The sequence below is a fragment of the Chelmon rostratus genome, chromosome 21 (genome assembly GCF_017976325.1).
Source record: "Chelmon rostratus isolate fCheRos1 chromosome 21, fCheRos1.pri, whole genome shotgun sequence".
Lineage (NCBI taxonomy): Eukaryota > Metazoa > Chordata > Actinopteri > Chaetodontiformes > Chaetodontidae > Chelmon > Chelmon rostratus.
The window spans coordinates 7,412,587-7,432,831 of NC_055678.1; the positions used below are offsets into that span (position 1 = coordinate 7,412,587).

General features: G+C 46.3%; 1 protein-coding gene across 1 annotated transcript in view; it reads right to left on the minus strand.

Annotated features, from left to right (window-relative positions):
* The window catches only part of dock1 (dedicator of cytokinesis 1), a 179,198-nt gene that overhangs the window by 106,955 nt on the left and 51,998 nt on the right, over positions 1-20,245 (minus strand). Inside the window, exons 23-27 of the mRNA XM_041963484.1 lie at positions 19,523-19,631; positions 16,275-16,345; positions 11,149-11,255; positions 5,898-6,025; positions 2,308-2,403 (exon numbers count right to left, since the gene is read on the minus strand). Of these exons, the coding sequence (XP_041819418.1) occupies positions 2,308-2,403; positions 5,898-6,025; positions 11,149-11,255; positions 16,275-16,345; positions 19,523-19,631 (511 nt within the window). The remainder of the gene's footprint in view (positions 1-2,307; positions 2,404-5,897; positions 6,026-11,148; positions 11,256-16,274; positions 16,346-19,522; positions 19,632-20,245) is intronic.

Below are 20,245 nucleotides of genomic sequence, written 5' to 3' on the forward strand. Positions count from 1 at the left end.
GCCCCCAAGCCGTCACTGTGATCATTCTCATCTACATTCTGTGTCCACCACCACCAGGAGCGGGGAGAGAGGGGAGAGAGAGGGGGGGGAGGGAGGGAGAGAGGTGGGAGACAGAGTAGAACGTTAATGCATAAATCTAAATGTAAGAGGCTGCCACTCACAAGAACAAGGTCGGCGGTTGGCTGCCGTGTTGTGTGAGCAGCAGCGCGCAATCTGCCTGCAGAGTAGGCAGCAGTACCTAGCGGTAGCAACAGCACTCCTCTGATTAGAGAGCGACGACACTTCCAGCAGCGCTAACTGGGTCTCACTGCTGTTAAAAATTCACACCCTCCTTATTGATCATTAAACAGTGATTTGGACGACGTGCTTCAAATGCAGCTTCTGTCCCAAGCACTGTATAATGTATAGCGAGTGAGTAAAAGAGCCGCAGTGTTGCCAGAAAGCCAAAGCTTTGATGTGACCTCTAACTCCCGCTGGGTAAAGGGACGCTGCACACTGACGTTAAATATTATGCACGCGCTTAGAAATGTCAAGGCAGTCAAGTACAGTGGCGGGCTACCTATAGAGGCGGCAGCTGACAAGAGGCAGGGGTCAGCAGGGAGAGAAAGGCAAGCTGTGTATAAGGGAGTGAAGTAAGATAGAGGGCAGCTGTAGCACATGTATCCTAAGCTAATAGTTTCAGTAAGGGCCACAGGAGGTCATGGGTAGAGCAGTTTCATTAGAAGGAGGCTGGTGCGCCTTTTTGCCATTCAGCAGCCACTGAATGACATTTCACCTTCGCCGCAGGGGGGAGGGTCGTTAAAAGGGATGCACTTAGTATAATACAGCCTGCATGTATTGAAAGCCTTTTAGACAAAGTGGAAGGAAAGTTCCAGATCTGAAATACGGGATGAAAAGAACCCGGCTGTGGTGAAAAATGACTGGGGGAACAATGGCAGGAAAGGCGCGTTGAGCCACAAAGGCAGCTGGTGTGAAGTGCCTTTCCCAAAATCCGACTTTCCAAACCCTCTGACCGCGAGCCAGGCGGGACGACGCAGAGCCTGCATGTCTGGCACGAGAATGGATAGACTGGAGAGCTAAAGTGGGAGAGTAAGTGGGAGTCCTAGACCCCCTCCAAGCAGCTGGCTGGGAGAGAAGGGGCAGCGGGGAGGCCTCAGCTCCGCTAGCAGCTTCATTAGCTTTGCATTATGTGGTGCAATGCACGCTGGCAATCTGTTATACAACACAGTGCTTCCCATTTATGCTGTTGCAACGTAGCTTGGTGCGCCGCTGAAAAACCTCGAAACAGAGGGGGGGGGGGCAGAATGAAGAGAATCTCTACGATGCAAAATCACTTTACCGCAACTGAGAGAGGAAGGAAACGTGAGAGAGTACGAGAGGAACGAAGAAGAGAGTAAGAGGACGCAGGGGACAGAGGACGAGTGCTGCGGACGTATTACAGCTCTATGACATAACACACAAACACACACCGGATGATTAGTGTGTGATAACTCTGGCTACAGTTGGCTTTATTAAATCACTCTCTGCTGGTGTGGCTCTGCGACTGTAATAAAAGCAGATAAGCTTCCATTAAAAACAGGTGATGCCGTTTTCCTGCTGCTCCACAGATGAAGAGGGGTGCTGTGCCTACACACACACGCGATAAATAACCCGGGACAGGAGGAGAAAGGATGCTACGCCAACCGCTAACAGTATCAATGCAATCATTCACGATCATATGACTCCCCTATTCTCCAATATATTCTTACCCCTTTTTAAATAAGCTATAAAAGTACCTTTAAGTGCCCTCGGAGGAATCGCCATCATAAAATTGTGTGTAAAAACGACATATGTTTATATGTCACAAGCTACATGCAGCCCAAATGAATAAAAGCATCAACAGGATGCAAAAGAACGAGTCAAAGAATACAGAAGTTGACATTTATTGGACTCTTTTTGGACTCGGATCAGGCTCACAGCATATTTATACGCTGACTGATGAGTGCACTAAGTTCTTCTGAGCTCTAGCTGAAACAGTGGTAGAGGTGATGGGGGAGTCTACCAAGCGATGGATCAGACACGCAAACAGGCAAAAACACAAATGTAAAATAAATCATGACACAGCAAAAACAAACGCACACAGACAGCAATATGAGCACATCAAGCCGCTCTTAGATTGAAGTCGTGTGAAAGGTGGACCTGACCTTTAATGATAGCTGTGGAATGGGATTGGAGTTGCAGTGGGCCTGTGGGAGTTAGGCTGGTTGTGGGCCTCTAAATTGGTGTGTGTGTGTGTACAGCAAGTCGCAGAGGATCAGACAAACTTACGATGTGAGGGGACTCGCGGCCCATGGAAATGACCGTCCTGTTAACCGTCCTCAGCAGCTTCTCCATGATGATCTGAACGTGCCACTGGGTGGGACCCTGCAGGACATACAGACACGAGTTCAGCACGCTCAAACACTTTCTTTGTGATGAGTTAAGTTCACTGTGTCCACTTTCCCACGACCTGCTTTTTCTACTTCAGGTCGAAGTTTCCTTCATTTCCCACAATGACTATAAACACGTCTGACAGAGCAGACATTATTTGCATGAGTCATACTGCACATAAAGCTGCATTGAGAGCATTAAAGGCAGAAAGCAGAATTAGCGCCTTGAGGTTGTAATCATCCACCAACCAGTCTGAGTTTACATCCGTGTTTGTCCACACTCATATAATATATGTCGTGAAGACTTTAATAATACCTTTAATAGGTGTATGTTTTGGTGAAATGGAAGACGTGTATAATTCCAGTGAATCATTCCCAGGTAGAAACATACTGTCTTCACTTAGAGGCTGTTTCTCCAGCGGACTGATGGAGAGCTTCATCCCATGGAGCAACAACAATCACCTGAAGCTCAACATCAGCAGAACCAATGAGCTTGTGGTGGATGACAATACTTCAAATATGGATGTTGCTCCAAAGAAGCTACAGATTGCAAAACGTGGATGCTCCACACACATCTTGAACCCTTCAGCACAGAAGATCTGCACAATCAGCACAGTTTCAAACTGGACGCCGAACATTAGTGTCACCAATTCAGTATCTGACCAAATGTGAAATGCTCCTGAGTTATGGTGCTGAATAATGAGTACAAGTGTTTCTGCAGCACATTATGATCTCACGGCGAAGCTGACCTTTGACCTTTTGGATATAAAACTTGATCACTTCATTATTTTGTCTTATTTCAACCTGTTCGTGAAAATTTTGTCATAATTAGCTTATTCATTCTTGACTGAGTGGTCAAAGTGACCTTTCACCCCAAAATCTAATCACTTCATTCTCGAGTCCAATGAATGTGATTGTGAGGTATCTTCGCTGCACTACACTGTGCTGTTGAGGCTCCGTCTTATTCTTTGAACAATGGCGGCTCCATCTGTTTCACGGTACAATCAGAGAGTTGAGACGGCTGAAACCTAATTTCTGACATGCTGGACATCAAAGGTCTTTGTGTACATTCGGCCTGTCTGAGGGCAACTTAAGGAACCTTACAAAATGAAGAACAGGTTTGTCTTTAACAAAAAAACTGAAACCCTGAAGATGCTTTGAAGACATTTTTTGCTGAGAAACCTGACAAATATGACTGATGCTGCCAAAATGATTTATACATATCTTTGCTTTCGGAGAGGGAAGCACCCATGGGGCAGTTGTACCGTTGTCATAAGTGGGCCAATTTTCCTTGGACTTGCTTATTAGTGAGTCTGAGTGAGCTCGGGCTGCTTCTCGCCGTCTCTACCTGTCTGTGGGGGGATTTTTCTAAGCGGGACGAGCTCTGCGGCGTCAACCTAAACCTTCAATAATTTACGGAGCCCTTCCTGAGATTGAAGAACTCGTGCACTCCCGGTCTGTGCACATACGCACACACACAAACATAATCACAGAGGAGCACTACGGAGAATAAACTATTTGAGGAGAGAGTTTCACATATTGGCTTCCAAGGCAGCATGTGTGACACACATATTTTGTAAAAATACACATTTTATTAAGCTAAAAATCGAGCTTCTTAAGGGGAAAATATACAATTAGATCCTTATTTCTAACAAGGTATAAGTCGTTCGATAACTTAGCAACTCAAATGGACGTAAGCACCTGCAGCAGTTTCATCTATGTGTGCATGGAAATGTGCAGTGCAGGTATGAAAGAGAGGGCGAGGCAGAGGAGGGGAGAGGAAGCAGCAAACCCAGAGACATAGAGAGATGAGTGTGAAAGGCAGAGCAAGTGGGAGAGGTGGATAATCCCTAGCAGAGTGCAGTGTGGGAGGCCAGGCCGTGGTGATCAATGGCGAGGGGAGTCTGAGAGGGCCCGGGGGAGGACATCGGGAGTCTGGGCATGGAAGAGGATGAAACACACTTGAGAAGCAGCTGAGTGTTTCGGTGTGTGTGTGTGTGTGTGTGTGTGTTATTATATGTGTGCATGTGAGGTCTGTGTGTGAGTGTGTGTGTGAGGGAGGTGGAGGTTGGTGAATACAGCAGATGATCTGCAGAAAGCTGACAATGAACTGTTTCAAGTCATTTATTGAGGAAAAATGTGCAACATTTGGTGTTTTCAGCCACTTTTCTCCGCTTTATGTAATTGTAATTTAATGTTTTGGAGGGTTTTGGACTGTTGGTCGGACAATGTGAAGAGACCAACTTGGGCTCTGGGAACATGTCATGAAAATGTGTGCTATTTTGTGCCACTTCATTAACTAAACAATGAATTGATTAATTGGAAAAATAATGTTAAAAATCAGTAGCTTGACTGGTGACCTCACAAACTTCAATGACTGCTTTATTATCATGTAGACCACTTTATTATCAGGTACTCTGGGTTACTTACCCCATGTTCTAACACACCATGGGGTTAGGGTAATGGTCTAAAACACCATGGGGTTAGAGTAAGGGTCTAAAAACACCATGGGGTTTAGGGTAAGGGTCTAAAACACCATGGGGTTATGGTCTAAAACACCATGGGGTTAGGGTTAGAGGCTCAAACACAATGGGGTTAGGGTCTAAAACACCATGGGGTTTAGGATTAGAGACTAAAACACCAAGGGGTTAGGGTCTAAAACACCATGGGGTTAGGGTTAGAGGCTCAAACACCATGGGGTTAGAGTAAGGGTCTAAAACACCATGGGGTTAGAGTAAGGGTCTAAAACACCAAGGGGTTAGGGTTAGAGGCTAAAACACCATGGGGTTAGGGTTAGAGGCTAAAACACAATGGGGTTAGAGTAAGGGTCTAAAACACCATGGGGTTAGGGTTAGAGGCTAAAACACCATGGGGTTAGAGTAAGGGTCTAAAACACCATGGGGTTAGGGTTAGAGGCTAAAACACCATGGGGTTAGAGGCTAAAACACCTTGGGGTTAGGGTAATGGTCTAAAACACCATTCGGTTAGGGTCTAAAACACCATGGGGTTAGGGTTAGAGGCTCAAACACCATGGGGTTAGAGTAAGGGTCTAAAACACCATGAGGTTAGGGTAATGGTCTAAAACACCATTCGGTTAGAGTCTAAAACACCATGGGGTTAGGGTTAGAGGCTAAAACACCATGGGGTCAGGGTCTAAAACACCATGGGGTGAAGCCCAGCTCATCACCATGTTCTTGGAGCACACTCATGGTATTGAAGAGGGCCTCTAGCCGCCCTGAGCAATGAATTACTGAGCACAGCCAATTCCACAGGTTAGTAAATTAACAGCGCTGTAAAATGTGCTCCTTTCAGGACGCACAGGGCAGTAAAATAAATTAAGAGCAGCACACTGATTAGTAGCTATTCAGTAAAATAACAGGAGCCCAAATGTGCTTCTTCTTTATGGAGCGAGGCCTGGATCCCCTGTTACGCTGCTGTTTGCCCCAGAGGGAGATTTAAAGAAAAATAAAAAGCCGGAGAGTCTCTCACCACATCCTTCCTGTAGAGCACCTCCAGGATGTCGCTCAGCAGCTGGCAGCAAGCCTTCGGCTCCTCCCGCTTCTCCAAGTGGAACTTCAGCTGCTCCGTCATCAGCGGCAGGAGGATCTCGCGGCAATCTGCGGGGACACCACCAAGCACACACGGTGACAACGCCGCTCAACGCGCGGCGCAGATGATGGATCGCGCGAGGCGGCGCAGCATATGCTGTCGGCACGCTCTCGATGAAGACGCACGCAGCTCGTTAGCGGCTTCCTCGCAGCTCGGGGGATTAAATTACAACAATGCACATGAATTTATTAATTAAACTGAATGTGGCTACAGCACTTAAGCCAATCAGAGTCTTACACTTATTCCTCCTGCCAACTTCACTTCCACTTCAGCTAATTATAGCTCGACATCGGCCAAATCTATCCCTGCATGTCAGACACTGTTAAATTTCGTGAGACAACTGTTATAGATGACAGAACGTTAGATTTATTCCCCTAAGAGTGAACCTCAGACGTGAGGTAAAGACAGCAGGAAACTTTCTCGCTAACTCTGTCAAAATAACGCTCACAATTAAAATTCTACACAACACGCAACCAAACCCAAGCAAAAAAGTCCGGCTGACGTTGACGGTAACATCAAAAAGTGAATTTCCATACGCGGAGGGGAGAGAATTTGGGCAGCAATTGGACACGGAGGACAGCAGCGATAAGCCCGAAAGTATTCTCACGGGGGCGGCCTGCCAGAGAATTATCATATTTTTTATTAAACCTTCTGATTTCAATCTTGGTGGCGCTTGTGTATGCGTGGGTCACATTTAAAGCCCGGGGACAAATACCGGAATTAGGTTGGGTCAATTTAGAGGACGGGGAGCATCGGTTAGGAGGTTAAGTGAGTGTCTTAAAGATTTATGGAGAGGAAAGCAATCGCGTAACAGTTTTTCTGTCCACTTTGAAAAATTGACAACCCCTCTGCAAGATAGGAAAAGACAAGACGAAACGCTGTAAAATGTCCCCATGCGGTGCACAGACAAATAGTATTGATAGTGATGTCATATTGGAAGAAGAGGACGAAAGAGAAAAGGGCGGCACGATGGGTTAAAACATCACCAATCGGCCAGCCTGGGGAGACAACAGCCCCCCTTCAAGTAATGATCAGACATGCGTTGCTGTAAATGGCCACCCAGCGATGGATTTCAGTTCACAATCAATACAATCGCTCTGCTTCACAGATAAAGCTACATCTATAATAAGCCAATCGGCCAGGGCGAAATGAAACGCTAACTTCATTAGTCATCAAAACACACACAAACATAAAGCTCTGCCAGCTGTCAATACTGCTCAAGGCCAGGTGATAAACAGCAGGATGTAACGCGTAATGAATCGCCCGAACTGCGGCGACCTCTCCATAAGCAACACCCCGCCGCACCGAACACGAATCCAATCAGTGTTCTACGTTCTCTGAGCCGTCGCTGACGGAGCCGCAGCACGCCAGATTCCACGAAGGCGGGCGACGAGCTACAAAAAGAAAGCCCCCACGAAGAACATCATCTTTGACAGTGTCACTGGAATTAACCATGAGCCACAAAGTCAGAGCTCCACACAGAGCCTGTGACGAGGCTCTGTAATAAAATGCTGCTGAATACATTTTGCAGTAATTGGAAATTGAACAAATAAAGACGCCTGGAGAATTTGAAATGTCATTTTTAATGTCTCGGGCATTGATTAGCTCATCTGTTACGCAAAGAATCTCTTCTGGAAATCCAGGAAATCTCTCATAGCCGCTGGACTCCCTTTGAATTGCTTTTAATAATCCTAATGTGAAAAAAATTACAGGGAAGATCGACTGAATATGGGGGTCCAAATGATCAATCATTATTTTTCAATTATGTTACACAATGACACTGATGAGCCGCTGCTGTAGGAGTTTGTGTGGAGAAACACTCCAAAAGACACTTGAGAGGCATCAAGAACAAGCAGGAGGTGTTTGCAGGCTCAAACTCCGCAGCTACGACGGCAGTCCAGGGAGAGTAATTAAATCCCAACAAAAGCGCTTATCCTCCCACGAGGACGAAAGTGCACCAATATTTGCATGTCAATTCTCCTCATTTTATGGCTCAATGGTGGCGCAATAGGCAGGCAGCATTGTGACCAGAAAATACATGAGGCTTATCCTCTTAGGGATCATTAAATTGCTCTCACAATTTCACAGCAACCCACCTAATACACTCTGAGACGTATTACATTGAAAAGCAACTGGGTGGCACAAGATGAAAGGTTGCGCTGACACCTAAATCAAAGGAGTTCACTGTTTGGGGGAGTGTGAGTTTGCTGTGCAAATGTCATGGCAATTGTTTCCTGCGCACGAGGAGGCAGCCGGTGTGACGAGTTGACAGGCTGGCCTGAGTGTGGTGCTGCAGGACAGGGCTGGAGGGTCTTCAAAATCAGGAACATGCATCCTCTGTTGACCGGGGGCCACGCTCGCTGCGAATGCAACCATCGTCTCTCAGAATATTCTGGCAGGAAGAGCTGGAAGTAAGATTTGTTGGCAAGTCATTGCACTTTTGGGCCAAAGCGTTGGACCTATCAGCTCTGCCACCCCTACAACCTCAACAGTGGCTCAACCCAAACGTGCACTTCTCAGCAGTGCAGACTTCCTGTCATTTCACCAATGCAAAACTGCGACAGACTTCAGAGCGTGGACGAATGCTCCTGCGAAACATCTGGAAAAAAACCTCCACAGATCGTAACTGAATGGCCTCCGTCTGGTGGCAGTATTGTGGACAGGCCGCGCTGTTATTCACATAAAGCTTTCAATGGCAAATACCTGAAAAGAAACGCTACGGATGTTAAGAGTTTGCCTCGTCGCGTGTGAGCCAGCCCTAACACAAAGTGACAACCGTGTCTGCCATGTCTGTGTTTTCGGTGGAATAGAGCGCACGAGCTGATGCGGCTCACAGCGTGTTTTTTCCGCGCAGGTGTGCATGTGCTTAGCAACCTTCCGGGGCGTGAGCACAAAAATCTCTTATCTGAGGGCGTCTAACATTGTGTGAAGTGTTTAAAACCTTGTTTCAGTAGCGGGTCCAATCCTCATCCCCTTTACACCTCCTCCCACACTCAAAATACACAGACACACACACGCATAAATGGACATGTGAGCACGCTCGCTCACACACTCGTGGCGGGCAAGCAGAGTGGAACTATCAAGCCAGGCCATGAGCGCCCTCCTCAAACTTCCGGCGCAAACAGATTTTGGACGCTACAGTGATTCCCCCCCTTTAACACGGACCTGGAGGGCGGCTGACATATTTGTTCTCTTCAAATGAGCCCATTTGCAAGTGATTTACGCGCCCATCCCGCTCTCCCCTTCCACGGCGTCGGCAGTGAAGGTGACACGACGTCGTGGGCCCCACCCCCCGCAAAATAGAGGCGAAAAACCGCTTTCTTTCCCGAGTTCATTAAGTTTTCACCTGCAGCGGGGAACTGCGCACGCATACCAATCAGATTCTACACTCACAGCATTTCAATTTCAAACGTGTAGGTGAGCCCCATGGAGAAAGGGATGTCATCTTATTGTCTAAAGGTCTCATTTTGAACAGAAATAATCCCATCGAGGACTGAAATGTACAAAAATGACCCAGAAACAGTTAATATGCTAATCACTGCGCAGCCTACAGGAAAGAAAACACTTCCATCAGTGAACGTACTCGATGCATATTGATGAGCGTGCTAACAAACTCCACGTCGAGGGCTGAGCATCGAGGCCGACGCGTCATTCGCTCAAAGCATTCCAGTACATTTCACCTCGGGATTGGCTGGCGGGGAACCTTTCAGCGGCCACCCGGGGATCAGGATGCTTCTAATAATGACTCCCAGGAGCATATGCACTTACTGCAGCTGATTAGACCACCTTAAAAGTGCCTGGCTGACTCATTTGCTCATTGCAGCGGTCTTTATCTGTAATAAAACATCTCCAAAGTGGAGCTCAGCTTGATCCGGATGCAAAAAAAAAAAAAGGACAGATTTACTTGGCGAGTAAGCGCTCTCCATCACTAAACGCACACGCACCTCAAGGACCAGTGGAGGTGTTCACCGCAGCAGCGCATGGAGCTGCTGTGTGAGCTGAGCGGCAGGACAGGCTGTATCTACAACACAGCCAAAAGTCCTCCTGCTGATCAGCAGGCCATTCGCAAGCATCAGGGAGGCTCGCTTGTCCACAATTACACCAACAGATCAATAGTAATGACCAGAGGACCACGCACCGAGCACTGCCCCGCGGTAGTTACTCACTAAACCAGCCACAACACCAATCAGACGATTTCATGTTGTATGGAAGGGCTGGATCATTACACCAAAGGCTGAGACATTTACATTGTTATGTTCAGTATCAGACATTATTCAACAGGACAAACATCCCATTACGCCCTGTCCACATCCCACCACATCACTTCTTCTCTGCACATTCACGTCGACCTGAACATCTGCCGACGACGGAGGCAGAGAGCAGCCGTGCGAGTGGATAATTCTGTTGTCCACTTCCTCGGCGCTGCGAGGCACGCGTTCTCCCCGCCAGCCACATTAAATCACTGTTGCCATTTTATTGGGTTAGGAACTTGCATTTAATTTACCACCACGGGACAGTGTGTGTGTGTGTGTGTTTGTCTCTAAATCAGGACTTAACCTAACATGGCCTCAGAGGACTGCTGCCTCCAGCAAAATGACCGTCACCGGAGCTGTGGCCTGTCCTCGGGACGCCGCAGGCCAGCGTGGCCACAGAGGCTGGCGGGTGCAGGTCCTCATTAACCATCTACACACGGCTGCCCTCCATACTTGACATTACCGCAACTAACAACGCAAGTGACACAAATCTCATATCACCAGGATGACAGAGCTATTCTAGAAGGCATGAAGGAGGCGAGGAAAGGGAAGGACAGAAGTGACCTGGTTATCACACTGTGATTTAACAGTTTAACAGAGAGGAGAGGATGGACTGAGGCCTGACGACTGGACAGACGGACAAACTGATACTCTGATACAGGTGAGTGCAGGTGATTTTGGCAACAGGGAACCATCTCAGAGAACAAGAGGGATCCAGTGACCTTCACTGTGAGCTCCCACGGGGCTGCCTGCCGAGGGGAGGCAGCTGTTGTGTGTGATTGCCTGTATTACTGCATCATGAGTGAAGGTGCATGCACTGAAGAGCTGTGAGTACAGTTTGTGTGTGTGTGTGTGTGTGTGTGCGCGCGCGATCTCACCGTGATGAGTAAAGAGATCGCTGTGGACAATGTCAATCAGACAGTCGAGCTTCTGTTTCACCAGGCGACCCAGAGGAACCTTCAGGATGAACTCGGTGAACAGCTTGCTGCGGAGACAGATGGAGGACAATGAAGACGAAAGGTCAAACTGATCAGGCATCTTGGGCTGGTTGACTGAGTCCCATTCGGAGCGATCAGCCACAATGCAATTAAAAGGTCCTGCACACCCACACAGGTACTTCTCAGATATTCTGGCTACGGTCGGAGGACACAACAATATATAGGGCGAGACAATTTGTGAGAGGAACTGACCCACGACGAACTCCGAACAGCTCACTTGATAGATTTTGCTAGATCCAATTGGATTACAGGATAGCAGTCCATGTTGCAAATCAATGACAAGAACGGCGATTGATTTACAGGAGCTTCGTATTGATGGGATTCAGAACCTTCATTTCTCCGGTATTTAATTGCTTATTTAACAGGACATTTTCCATCTGTTTTTGACAATCTATCAAAGGTTTCCAATTGTGGTGAACCTCGCTCCATCCTCGCTGGTGAACGACTGAGCCTTTCCAGGATGCTCCTTTCATACCCAATCATGATATCACCTGTTACCAATCATCCTGTTCACCTGTGGAATGATCCAAACAGGTGCTTTTAGAGTGTTCCACATCTTTCCCAGTCTTTAGTTGCTCCTGTCCCAACTTGTTTGAAACGTGTTGCTGCATCAATTTCAGAATAAGCAGATATTTATGAAAATCAATGAAGCTGCTGAGGTGAAACATTAAATATATTGTCTTTGTGCTGTTTTCATTATCAATCATCATACTCTGTTGTGTATATGTTGCACACAATATCCCGACTTTTTTGGAATCTCCTTTTGAGGAGACTGAGGTCCTTCGGAGTGTGGAGGCCTGTTGTCGTCTGCTGGGCCCCGGGCAGCACAGAGCGGGACAGGACGAGACTAAACAAGCTGGTCAGGAGGTGCCAGCTCTGTCCTGGGCTGCCCACTGGACTCTGTGGGGGAGGTGGGTGAGAGGAGGCTGTTGGCCAGCCAACAGCACCGGACTGTAGAGGAGCTGAGCAGCTCCTTCAGTGGCCGACTGAGGCCCCCTCAGTGCAGGAAGAAGCGCTACTGCAGGTCATTCATTCCCACCGCTGACAGACTGTACAACTCGGATGTATGGTTATTATGTGCAACAACCTCTGTATCTGCTAATACCTGGAATCAGTGTCACTTTATCAACCACATCTACCTCCTCTGTGATTGTAAACATCTATAATCCACTCCTTTTGCAGTAGAAGGTATTTTTACACTCTTTGCCATAGTTATATTGTCAAAACACATTTTCTCTTGCATTTATTGTACATGGGATACTTTATTTTTTTAATTTCTTAATTTTTTTTTATTGTTGCCTATTTGCACGTTTGCACTGTTCTTGTTTGCACCTTTCATTACTGTTTCCACCCCCCCGTGTGTTCTAAAGAGCTTCAATAACAGTACATTTCTCCATTGTGAGATTAATAAAGTCTTATCTAATCTAATCGTGTGCATTGCTATTGGAAGGTAAAATGATATGTAACTTTAGCTCAGATGTATATTACTGACCTTGCAAACTGTAATTTGCCATAAAAAAACCTCATCACAAGGTCGCTTTTTGAGAATTTTCTAAAGCTTTCAGCCACAAGGCCACGAGATGTGGCCGAAAACTCCAGCTGGCAGCCAGTCAGTGACTTTGTGCTGAGGATTCTTTGTCAAATTGTATGTAGCCTGATAAAAGATTTTATCCTTATGGTTCAACTCTAGTTCCACCTAGGCTGGGCTGAGTTATGCAAGGTGATTCTAAGGTCTCCAAACGCCACATACTTATTAATATAAAAGTCTCCAACAGGTTCAATAAACTGACATTTATGTCGGAGAAATGTCAATCAAGCACAGTCTGTACACCCGCACAGTCCTGAGTGTCTAATCAGCCTGAATAAATGAAAACACCTGTGTGGGTGCGTGCCACCTTCACCTCCAATGGCTTCAGTCGCCTTCAAACGCTGCTTCTCTGTTTCACAGAGCTGCTGTCCTTAAGGATGTCTGCATCTATACAGCCTGCACGCCAATTCAGCCATATATTTCCAAAGCGATGATTCATTTCCCGACCAACACGTTGCTCAGCGAGATCAAACCACGAGCATTCAACAGTTCAGAGCCCGAAAGATAAATCCACATTCATGCACACGCATAAAGCTGACAGTCTCCTCCTCAGCGAGGAGGACGGATGCTCGTTACGCTGGCAAGCTGAGGCTCAAGGAGGAGAGAAAGGGTTCTGGCAGGGGATGAAACGCCCGCACCCCGAAGGCTTCAATTTAGTCGCCTCCAGCTCAGCCGCTCAGCCAGGTCTGCGCTAACAACAGCAACAGCTGATGCCACCTCTGCTCGGGCAGGAAAAAGAGCCAGGCCTGTGATTTAGCGCTAGGTGAACGGGTTCATAAGGACCACAGCGTTCCGAATTAAAGCTGAAATCAAAGGCTCTTCTCATGTCGTCTCCCACTACATAAAGGTGGCGTGCAGCACGGCGCTCGTTATGTGTAACCGGAGTAACAATCCGTTGCCAGGTGAACTTCAACACTTATACTATATATCATGATATTCTGCACAGGCATTACCCAATAATTCAGTCAATACAACATCTCCAACGCCTTAAATGTGCTAATTTTTTTTTGTTTGATTGCACGTCACCATGTAGCTGGATGCCATAATGCTCCTTCCCGGTCATCCGTTTATTATCTTTATCATCTTTAAAATCCAAAAAAATGTAAAAAAAAGTTTGTGTCCGACAGCACTAGGGCTGAATCAACGCAGCTTTAATATCCCGACATGACGGGAGCTACTTGGTGTGCCGATCTATTTGTTTTAACTGAAATTCCTATTCTGTCTCATCATGAATGACGCAATTAAGACTGAGCGCTTCTTGATTCCACTGAAATGAAACAGAATCGGCGTCACGCGGAGACTCGGGAGGATTAAATCAAGAGGGAATGTGAGGACACAAAACCACTGCGAGCTGAAAGAAGAAATGGTGCAGGGTGGACAGGAAGAACGAGACTCCTCCACCTTCGACTGAGGCTGCGATAGCGGCGGAACCGAGGCCAGAGGCGGGGATTGTCAGCCCCTGTGTGGCCCAGAATGTGCTGTGGAAGTGGCAGCTGCCCAGGCGCTGGACGTGGGCAAATGGAAAGGGGCTCCTTGCTGAGTGCTCGCAAATGAACGGGCAAAGCACATTTCAAGGTCTGGAAAATGCCCACATGTAGTAGCACAACATGTGCCAGTCTTTGAGCTGCCAGGCGAACAGATCGCAGCGTCGAGACTGTTTCAGATGGCAAAACATTTGTTGGAATAACGTGCAAAGGAGGGTTCCCCCAGAGAAATTTGATGAAGAGGAGGAGGACAGGTCCTGTCAGCATCTCGTCTCATCTTGTTGGATTAATTCAGTGACTGGGTGACGGTGTAGACAACAACCTTAATCATCAAATACAAGGAATTTGTTATGTGAAACAGTACTTCAGGTTTGTGTGTTAAATCCTCCTTAACATGAGCGGCTGCAGAAAACAAAATACACACCCTGTTTGATCTGAAATGTCAAGTTTTTGATTAACGATGAGATCATTTTAAGATAATTTGACTGAGACGGACCCAACAAGGAGCTCAAACGACTTCTTTTCTGACCTCCAAGACGAGATATGTTACGTTATTAGGAAAAGAGTAGTTTATCCTTCCTGTTGATGAACTGTCTGGGTGTACAGGATGCACACTTCTTCACGAGACAATCAGGGCAAAATGTGTTTTTTAAAGTCACATTTGCAGCTGAAAAGTATCTCACTGAATATATTAAAAAAGCCCCCCGCCCCTCCCCCCACTGCTCCATAAATGAGGCCATTCCATGTTGTTTTTGTCCTTTCAGCATCACAGATTAAAGCCATTCAAATGGGACAGAAAATCAAGGGCACACCCATGAGGCATTTGTCACAAATGTAGTGTCCTTCCTCAGGTCTCAAAAATAGCTCTGGAAAGCTGCCCCACCCCTCCAAATAAAAAAAAAAACACATGGAAAGCTGTGGTCAAAGGTTGCGAGGGTCTTCTGAGATTCATTCACTTCTTCACTCACGCGTGTACAATCGAACGTGACGCCTCACGTTTCTGCTTTTCTGATGCTTAGACTTATTCAGTATTATTGTCAACACTGTCAGAAAGGTAATAACCGGCTGTCTTGCACTGGAGTGCGTTATGCAGAAAGGTGGTCTCGTGTGTATAAATGGGGTGGCCAAAATATTAGGAACACCTCCCAATATAATGCAAACTCATGCAAAGCACAAACTCAGCACATGTGCATATAGTTGAACTAATACCTCTCTGGTCATGATTGCGTTTCAGAAAAAGTCATTCAGATGGACGGATCATCACGTGTTCTGTTACGTTTTTTTGTTCAGCGTTATTCCAAATATATGATTTAGCACCACAGTGACATCAGCGTGTCACACTTCAGGAGTCATTCATTATTAAGACGGGCATTAGGCTACAGCAGATGACATTCACGGCAGACGGCATTAACTGAAATGGACACTTGAGTGGAGCAGTCGGTGGGTTTCCAAGGCAACCTGGCCATGTTTAACCAGTGCCCATCACAGTGCAGCCGCTGAATGTTGAGTTGAGTAAAAACAGCCAGGGGTAGAGGAGTCGGACAAAAGGGTAATTGGTGCTTCCACGTCTTTACATCCCATCAGCTTGTTAGGGACACATCCAAACATGAAATTTTAATTTGTGCTTCAAAAAAAAAAAAAAAAAAACAACTAAACAAAGAAAGAAACAAAGAAACAAAAGCGAGAACTCTCCTTTCATTTTCCAGCATTTGAACATTTCCTAAACATTTGCTTTAATGAGCTGCTGTGATGCTCTTCAGCAACACGCAGTCTGTTTGAGAAGAAGAAGAGATGCAGTCAGGTATTTAAAAAAAAGAAAAGTGCATAAACAGTAAAGAGAGAGCTGTATGAGCTGCTGCGATGGAGCTCTCCTCTACCATCAAATGTCTCTCCCTCATATTATGACTGTGTCCTGAGAATGTGCAGAAAATTACCTCAGTTCCTTTGGATCAAACACCAGCTTGACATCATTGACAATGGTGGGAATGTACTTCAGTGCAGCACCCTTGACCAGAAAGATAAAAGAAGCAATTAGCAGATCGTTATCAGCTCCAGGTTCATTAGTTCAGTCATTGATTGATATTTGGATGTAGATGCTTCTTCCCACATTATGTAATACAGTGTTTTCCACATGGAAGGTGGGAGGAGTCATCGCTGAAATAGTGCCTGTCTGGAGCATGCATACTGCAGGCAGGTATGTTTGGTTTCAATGCCTCTGAGTGGCTACGCTTCATTTATTCTGTTCGGCCTTCCTGAGGGCAGGGCGTGCTGTTGAGGCCGAAGGCAGATCTCTCTGCGCTGACGCCTCAAGATCCAGCTAGACGTGATCTACGTTAGCCCATCGATACGATAACAAAGTCATCATGTGCGAGCGCCCAGCGGCTGATTACGGAGCCAGCCATTAATAATGGGAATGATTAGCCAGGCTGACACTTCCCCCTCTAACCGACTGGGCTGGGGTGTTTATACAGCATCTGTGCAAATTAGCAGCAGTGCCAGTCTGTCCCATACAGGTCGATTAGCCGTACAGATGTAGCACACCGGACGTCGCCTGCTTCTGTTTGCTGCTGTGCGTGGTTTATGTCTGAAAATGTGTGAGAGGTAATTATCAGCGTCAAAATAAAATTGTCACCGACTTCAGTGAACGTAATGATGTGAAAGATGTGGAGAACAGATTTCTGAATATCTGCAAATAAAATCCTGCTTTACTCTCATCGCAGAGGATAATTTTGCTGCTTCACATTAACATATAAAGAAGCAGCATCCTGCTTCAATATGCATAACGCAACACCTCCACCTTTCTCTGCAGACAAAGGTTTGGGGGGGCTGAAACCTGGATTTTAAAGGCTGTTTGAGTTGGCAAAGCTGGATCTTTCTGCTAAAAAGCCATTTGAATAGAGTGCCTTTTTTTTTTTTTTTTACGTTGTGCAGGGAGGTGTTGTGGGAACCCCGAGCAGAGTTGTGTCTGCTGCTCATATATGAGCCTCACACTCAACAGAGGCATGCGTTTGCGTGTGTGTGTTAAGTTTTAGAAGTTCTCGCCTGCTCGTGTGTCAGTCTGTCCAGATGTTCATCAGGATTCAGACTTGAGCTACGATGGGGCTGCTCATTAGCTTCCACCTGTCACAGTTGCTTTCACGAGGGCGGACTTGGGAAGAGACCAGGATTCCTCGCTTTCATGCCCGTTCCTCAAGATCAGTTTTTAATTTACTGACAGTAAAGCTAATATCTCACCCAATTACACAGCAACTGACTCCTAATTGACTCCTGAGCTTCTCCTATGGTTGAGCGTGCACATGGATCTACTGTAGGTGTGCCAAGGTGCATGCACACTGATTATGTTATCTTGAAAAGCATAGGTGTGTGTGCACATGAGCGTGTGTGCGCATGTGCGGTGTTGGAGTGTATCTGCACAGACGGGTAAAAAAAAAAAAAAAAAAACAACACCAAACACTCGTGTGTGTTTCCAAGCTGCAGCCGCTGAGTTTGGGGGTCAAGGGCGGTGAAATGAAAACACAATGGAGAGAGCTTAAAGGCGGACGGAGCGAGGCAGCGCGATAAATACCTTAAGGAGCAGCTACAAAGCAGAAGGCCAGAGGAGCCCCAGACCACAGGACAGTCAAGGTCAGAGTGAAACGGAGAGAGAGGGGAAAAACACAAACACACATATAGAAAGTACAAGACAAGAGAAACCAACACAGGACAAATACATGTAATGTGCAGATGCAGGAAAAAATCTGAAAGGTTTGGGCTGCACAAAAAAAGCCTTAAAACATCAAAACCAATCCAATAAATAACAAATACCGTAAGTCACCTTTACCAGCATTTCAAATTCAGTCTGCAGTGCCTGAGGCTACGATCCCTCATGATAAAGAAACAAAAGAACTCCTATTGAGGAGTCTAGCCTTTTCTAAAGCACGTGTATATATATTATATGGACAAGCAGTAAAATATAGTGTGCATAGTGTGCAATATAGTATACCCTTAATTGCTTTCTTGTCAGGAGCAAGATGAGAAGATTCATACCGCTCTCATGTCTGTGCGGTAAATACTGTGTGAATCTGCAGCGCCAGCAGCCAGTTAGCTTTAGCTTGAGTTAGCAATGTGAAGTCAGTGGCTATTAAAGGATAACTTTCGTTTTTTACAACCTGGACCTTATTTCTAGCATTAAATACGACCATTTACTCACCCAGACAACTCTGATGGCATTTGGAGTGGTTTTGAAGAAATTAGCCCCAGTGGAGCGAGCAGCCACAACACGGCTAACTCTGCGGCGGTCGGCTAGTTTAGCTGTTTTGCCTAGAGACGCTGGATGTTGATAACATGCCACCACGGGCTCAGAAGGGAATAGCACCAGCATATCATAACAAAATATTGGAATATGAACGAGTTTCGTCGCAGATTATGTGTTATATAGAGGCTGCGCATGGGTGCCCCAAGAAATCGCATTATACGGATATACGCGCTGCTCCACTGGGGCTAATTTCTTCAAAACGACTCCAAATGCCACCAAAGTTGTCTGGGTGAGTAAATGGTTGTTTAATGCTAGAAATAAGGTCCAGGTTGTAAAAAACGAAAGTTAACCTTTAAGTTTGTTTCCACAAAGCATCAGAATCAAATGCCTGTAAGTTTGAGCACACGTGATGTTTTGTGTTAAGTATGTGAAGAACAATGCATCCCCTCACTTCCAGTCTTTATGCTAAGCTAAGATAACTGGCTGTAGCTTCATATTCGTCACAGAGACACGAGAGCGGTGTCAATCTTCTCATTTAGCCCTCAGAAAGACAGCAAACAAGCATTTTTTGCCAAAATGCTGCACTATTCCTTTGACCTATATAACGTGCCCTGTGATACACCTTTCATTTTATGTGCAGCCCTGACAAGGTGACACAGAGAAGAAATGAGAGTAAAGGTGAGGAAATTCTGCACGGACAGACGTGACGAAGGTGAAGGAAACGAATACAGCAGGGCGGAGAGAACATGACTGAACAGGAGGAAGCCTGACATTAACATATAAAAAAGCAGCATCCAATTACAGAGCACGTCGTCCAAAGCAAATCACAGCAGATTTATTCACTATTCACGCAGCGGCAGTTATTTACTGGCCAGGCTGCAGCGGATACTTCTTGGCACGCAGCTTGAACGATAGCATGCAGTTGGACTTGTGTGGAAGTGCGCCTACCTTCACCATGCCAGTGTTCTCTGAATTACTGTTCATCATGTCATTAAAGGACGTGAAAAGGTTCCTCAAGGACTCCATGAAGTCGGCCTCTCCTTTGTTCTCATAGAGCCTGGGAGGAGATGGAGTAGAGAATTACATTGGCAGATGATCACAAGGCTGTTGTTTGTTTCATCCCTGTGTAAACAGCCCCGCCCGCGGTGCAAATGACAGGAGTTTGATGCTTCCCTGTTAAATCATTAAAAGCAGCCAGTAGAAAGGCCTGTGTGTGTGTGTGTGTGTGTGTGTGTGTGTGTGTTATCAATGCTAATATTATTGGATCAGAACCACAGACATCACTCTCGCTGCCAGCCAGATTAGCATTTAAAACAACATGACAAGACCCTGAAGCACCTGCCTGCTGCCATGCGGAAACAAAAATCAGAAAAATTAATGATCTATGCTAATGACTCTCCTGGAACGCTATACGAGGAACAGAAAGCAAACGCCACGCAAGGGTTCAGCGGCTTTACTTCCTGATCTGCCTCGGACTGAGCATCGCTAACGTCTCTTCTGTTAGTTTGGGCGCGTGGAGCAAACGCAGGAAAGCGGCCGTAGTCGCTAAAAGCCAATTATCACAGAACAATTGTACAAAAAAAAAAACTTCCTCCAGTGTTTAAGTGCACGGAAACACAAAGCGGGGCTTCCTCCATAATCCCCCCCAAAAATGCAAATGCCTTTCATCCC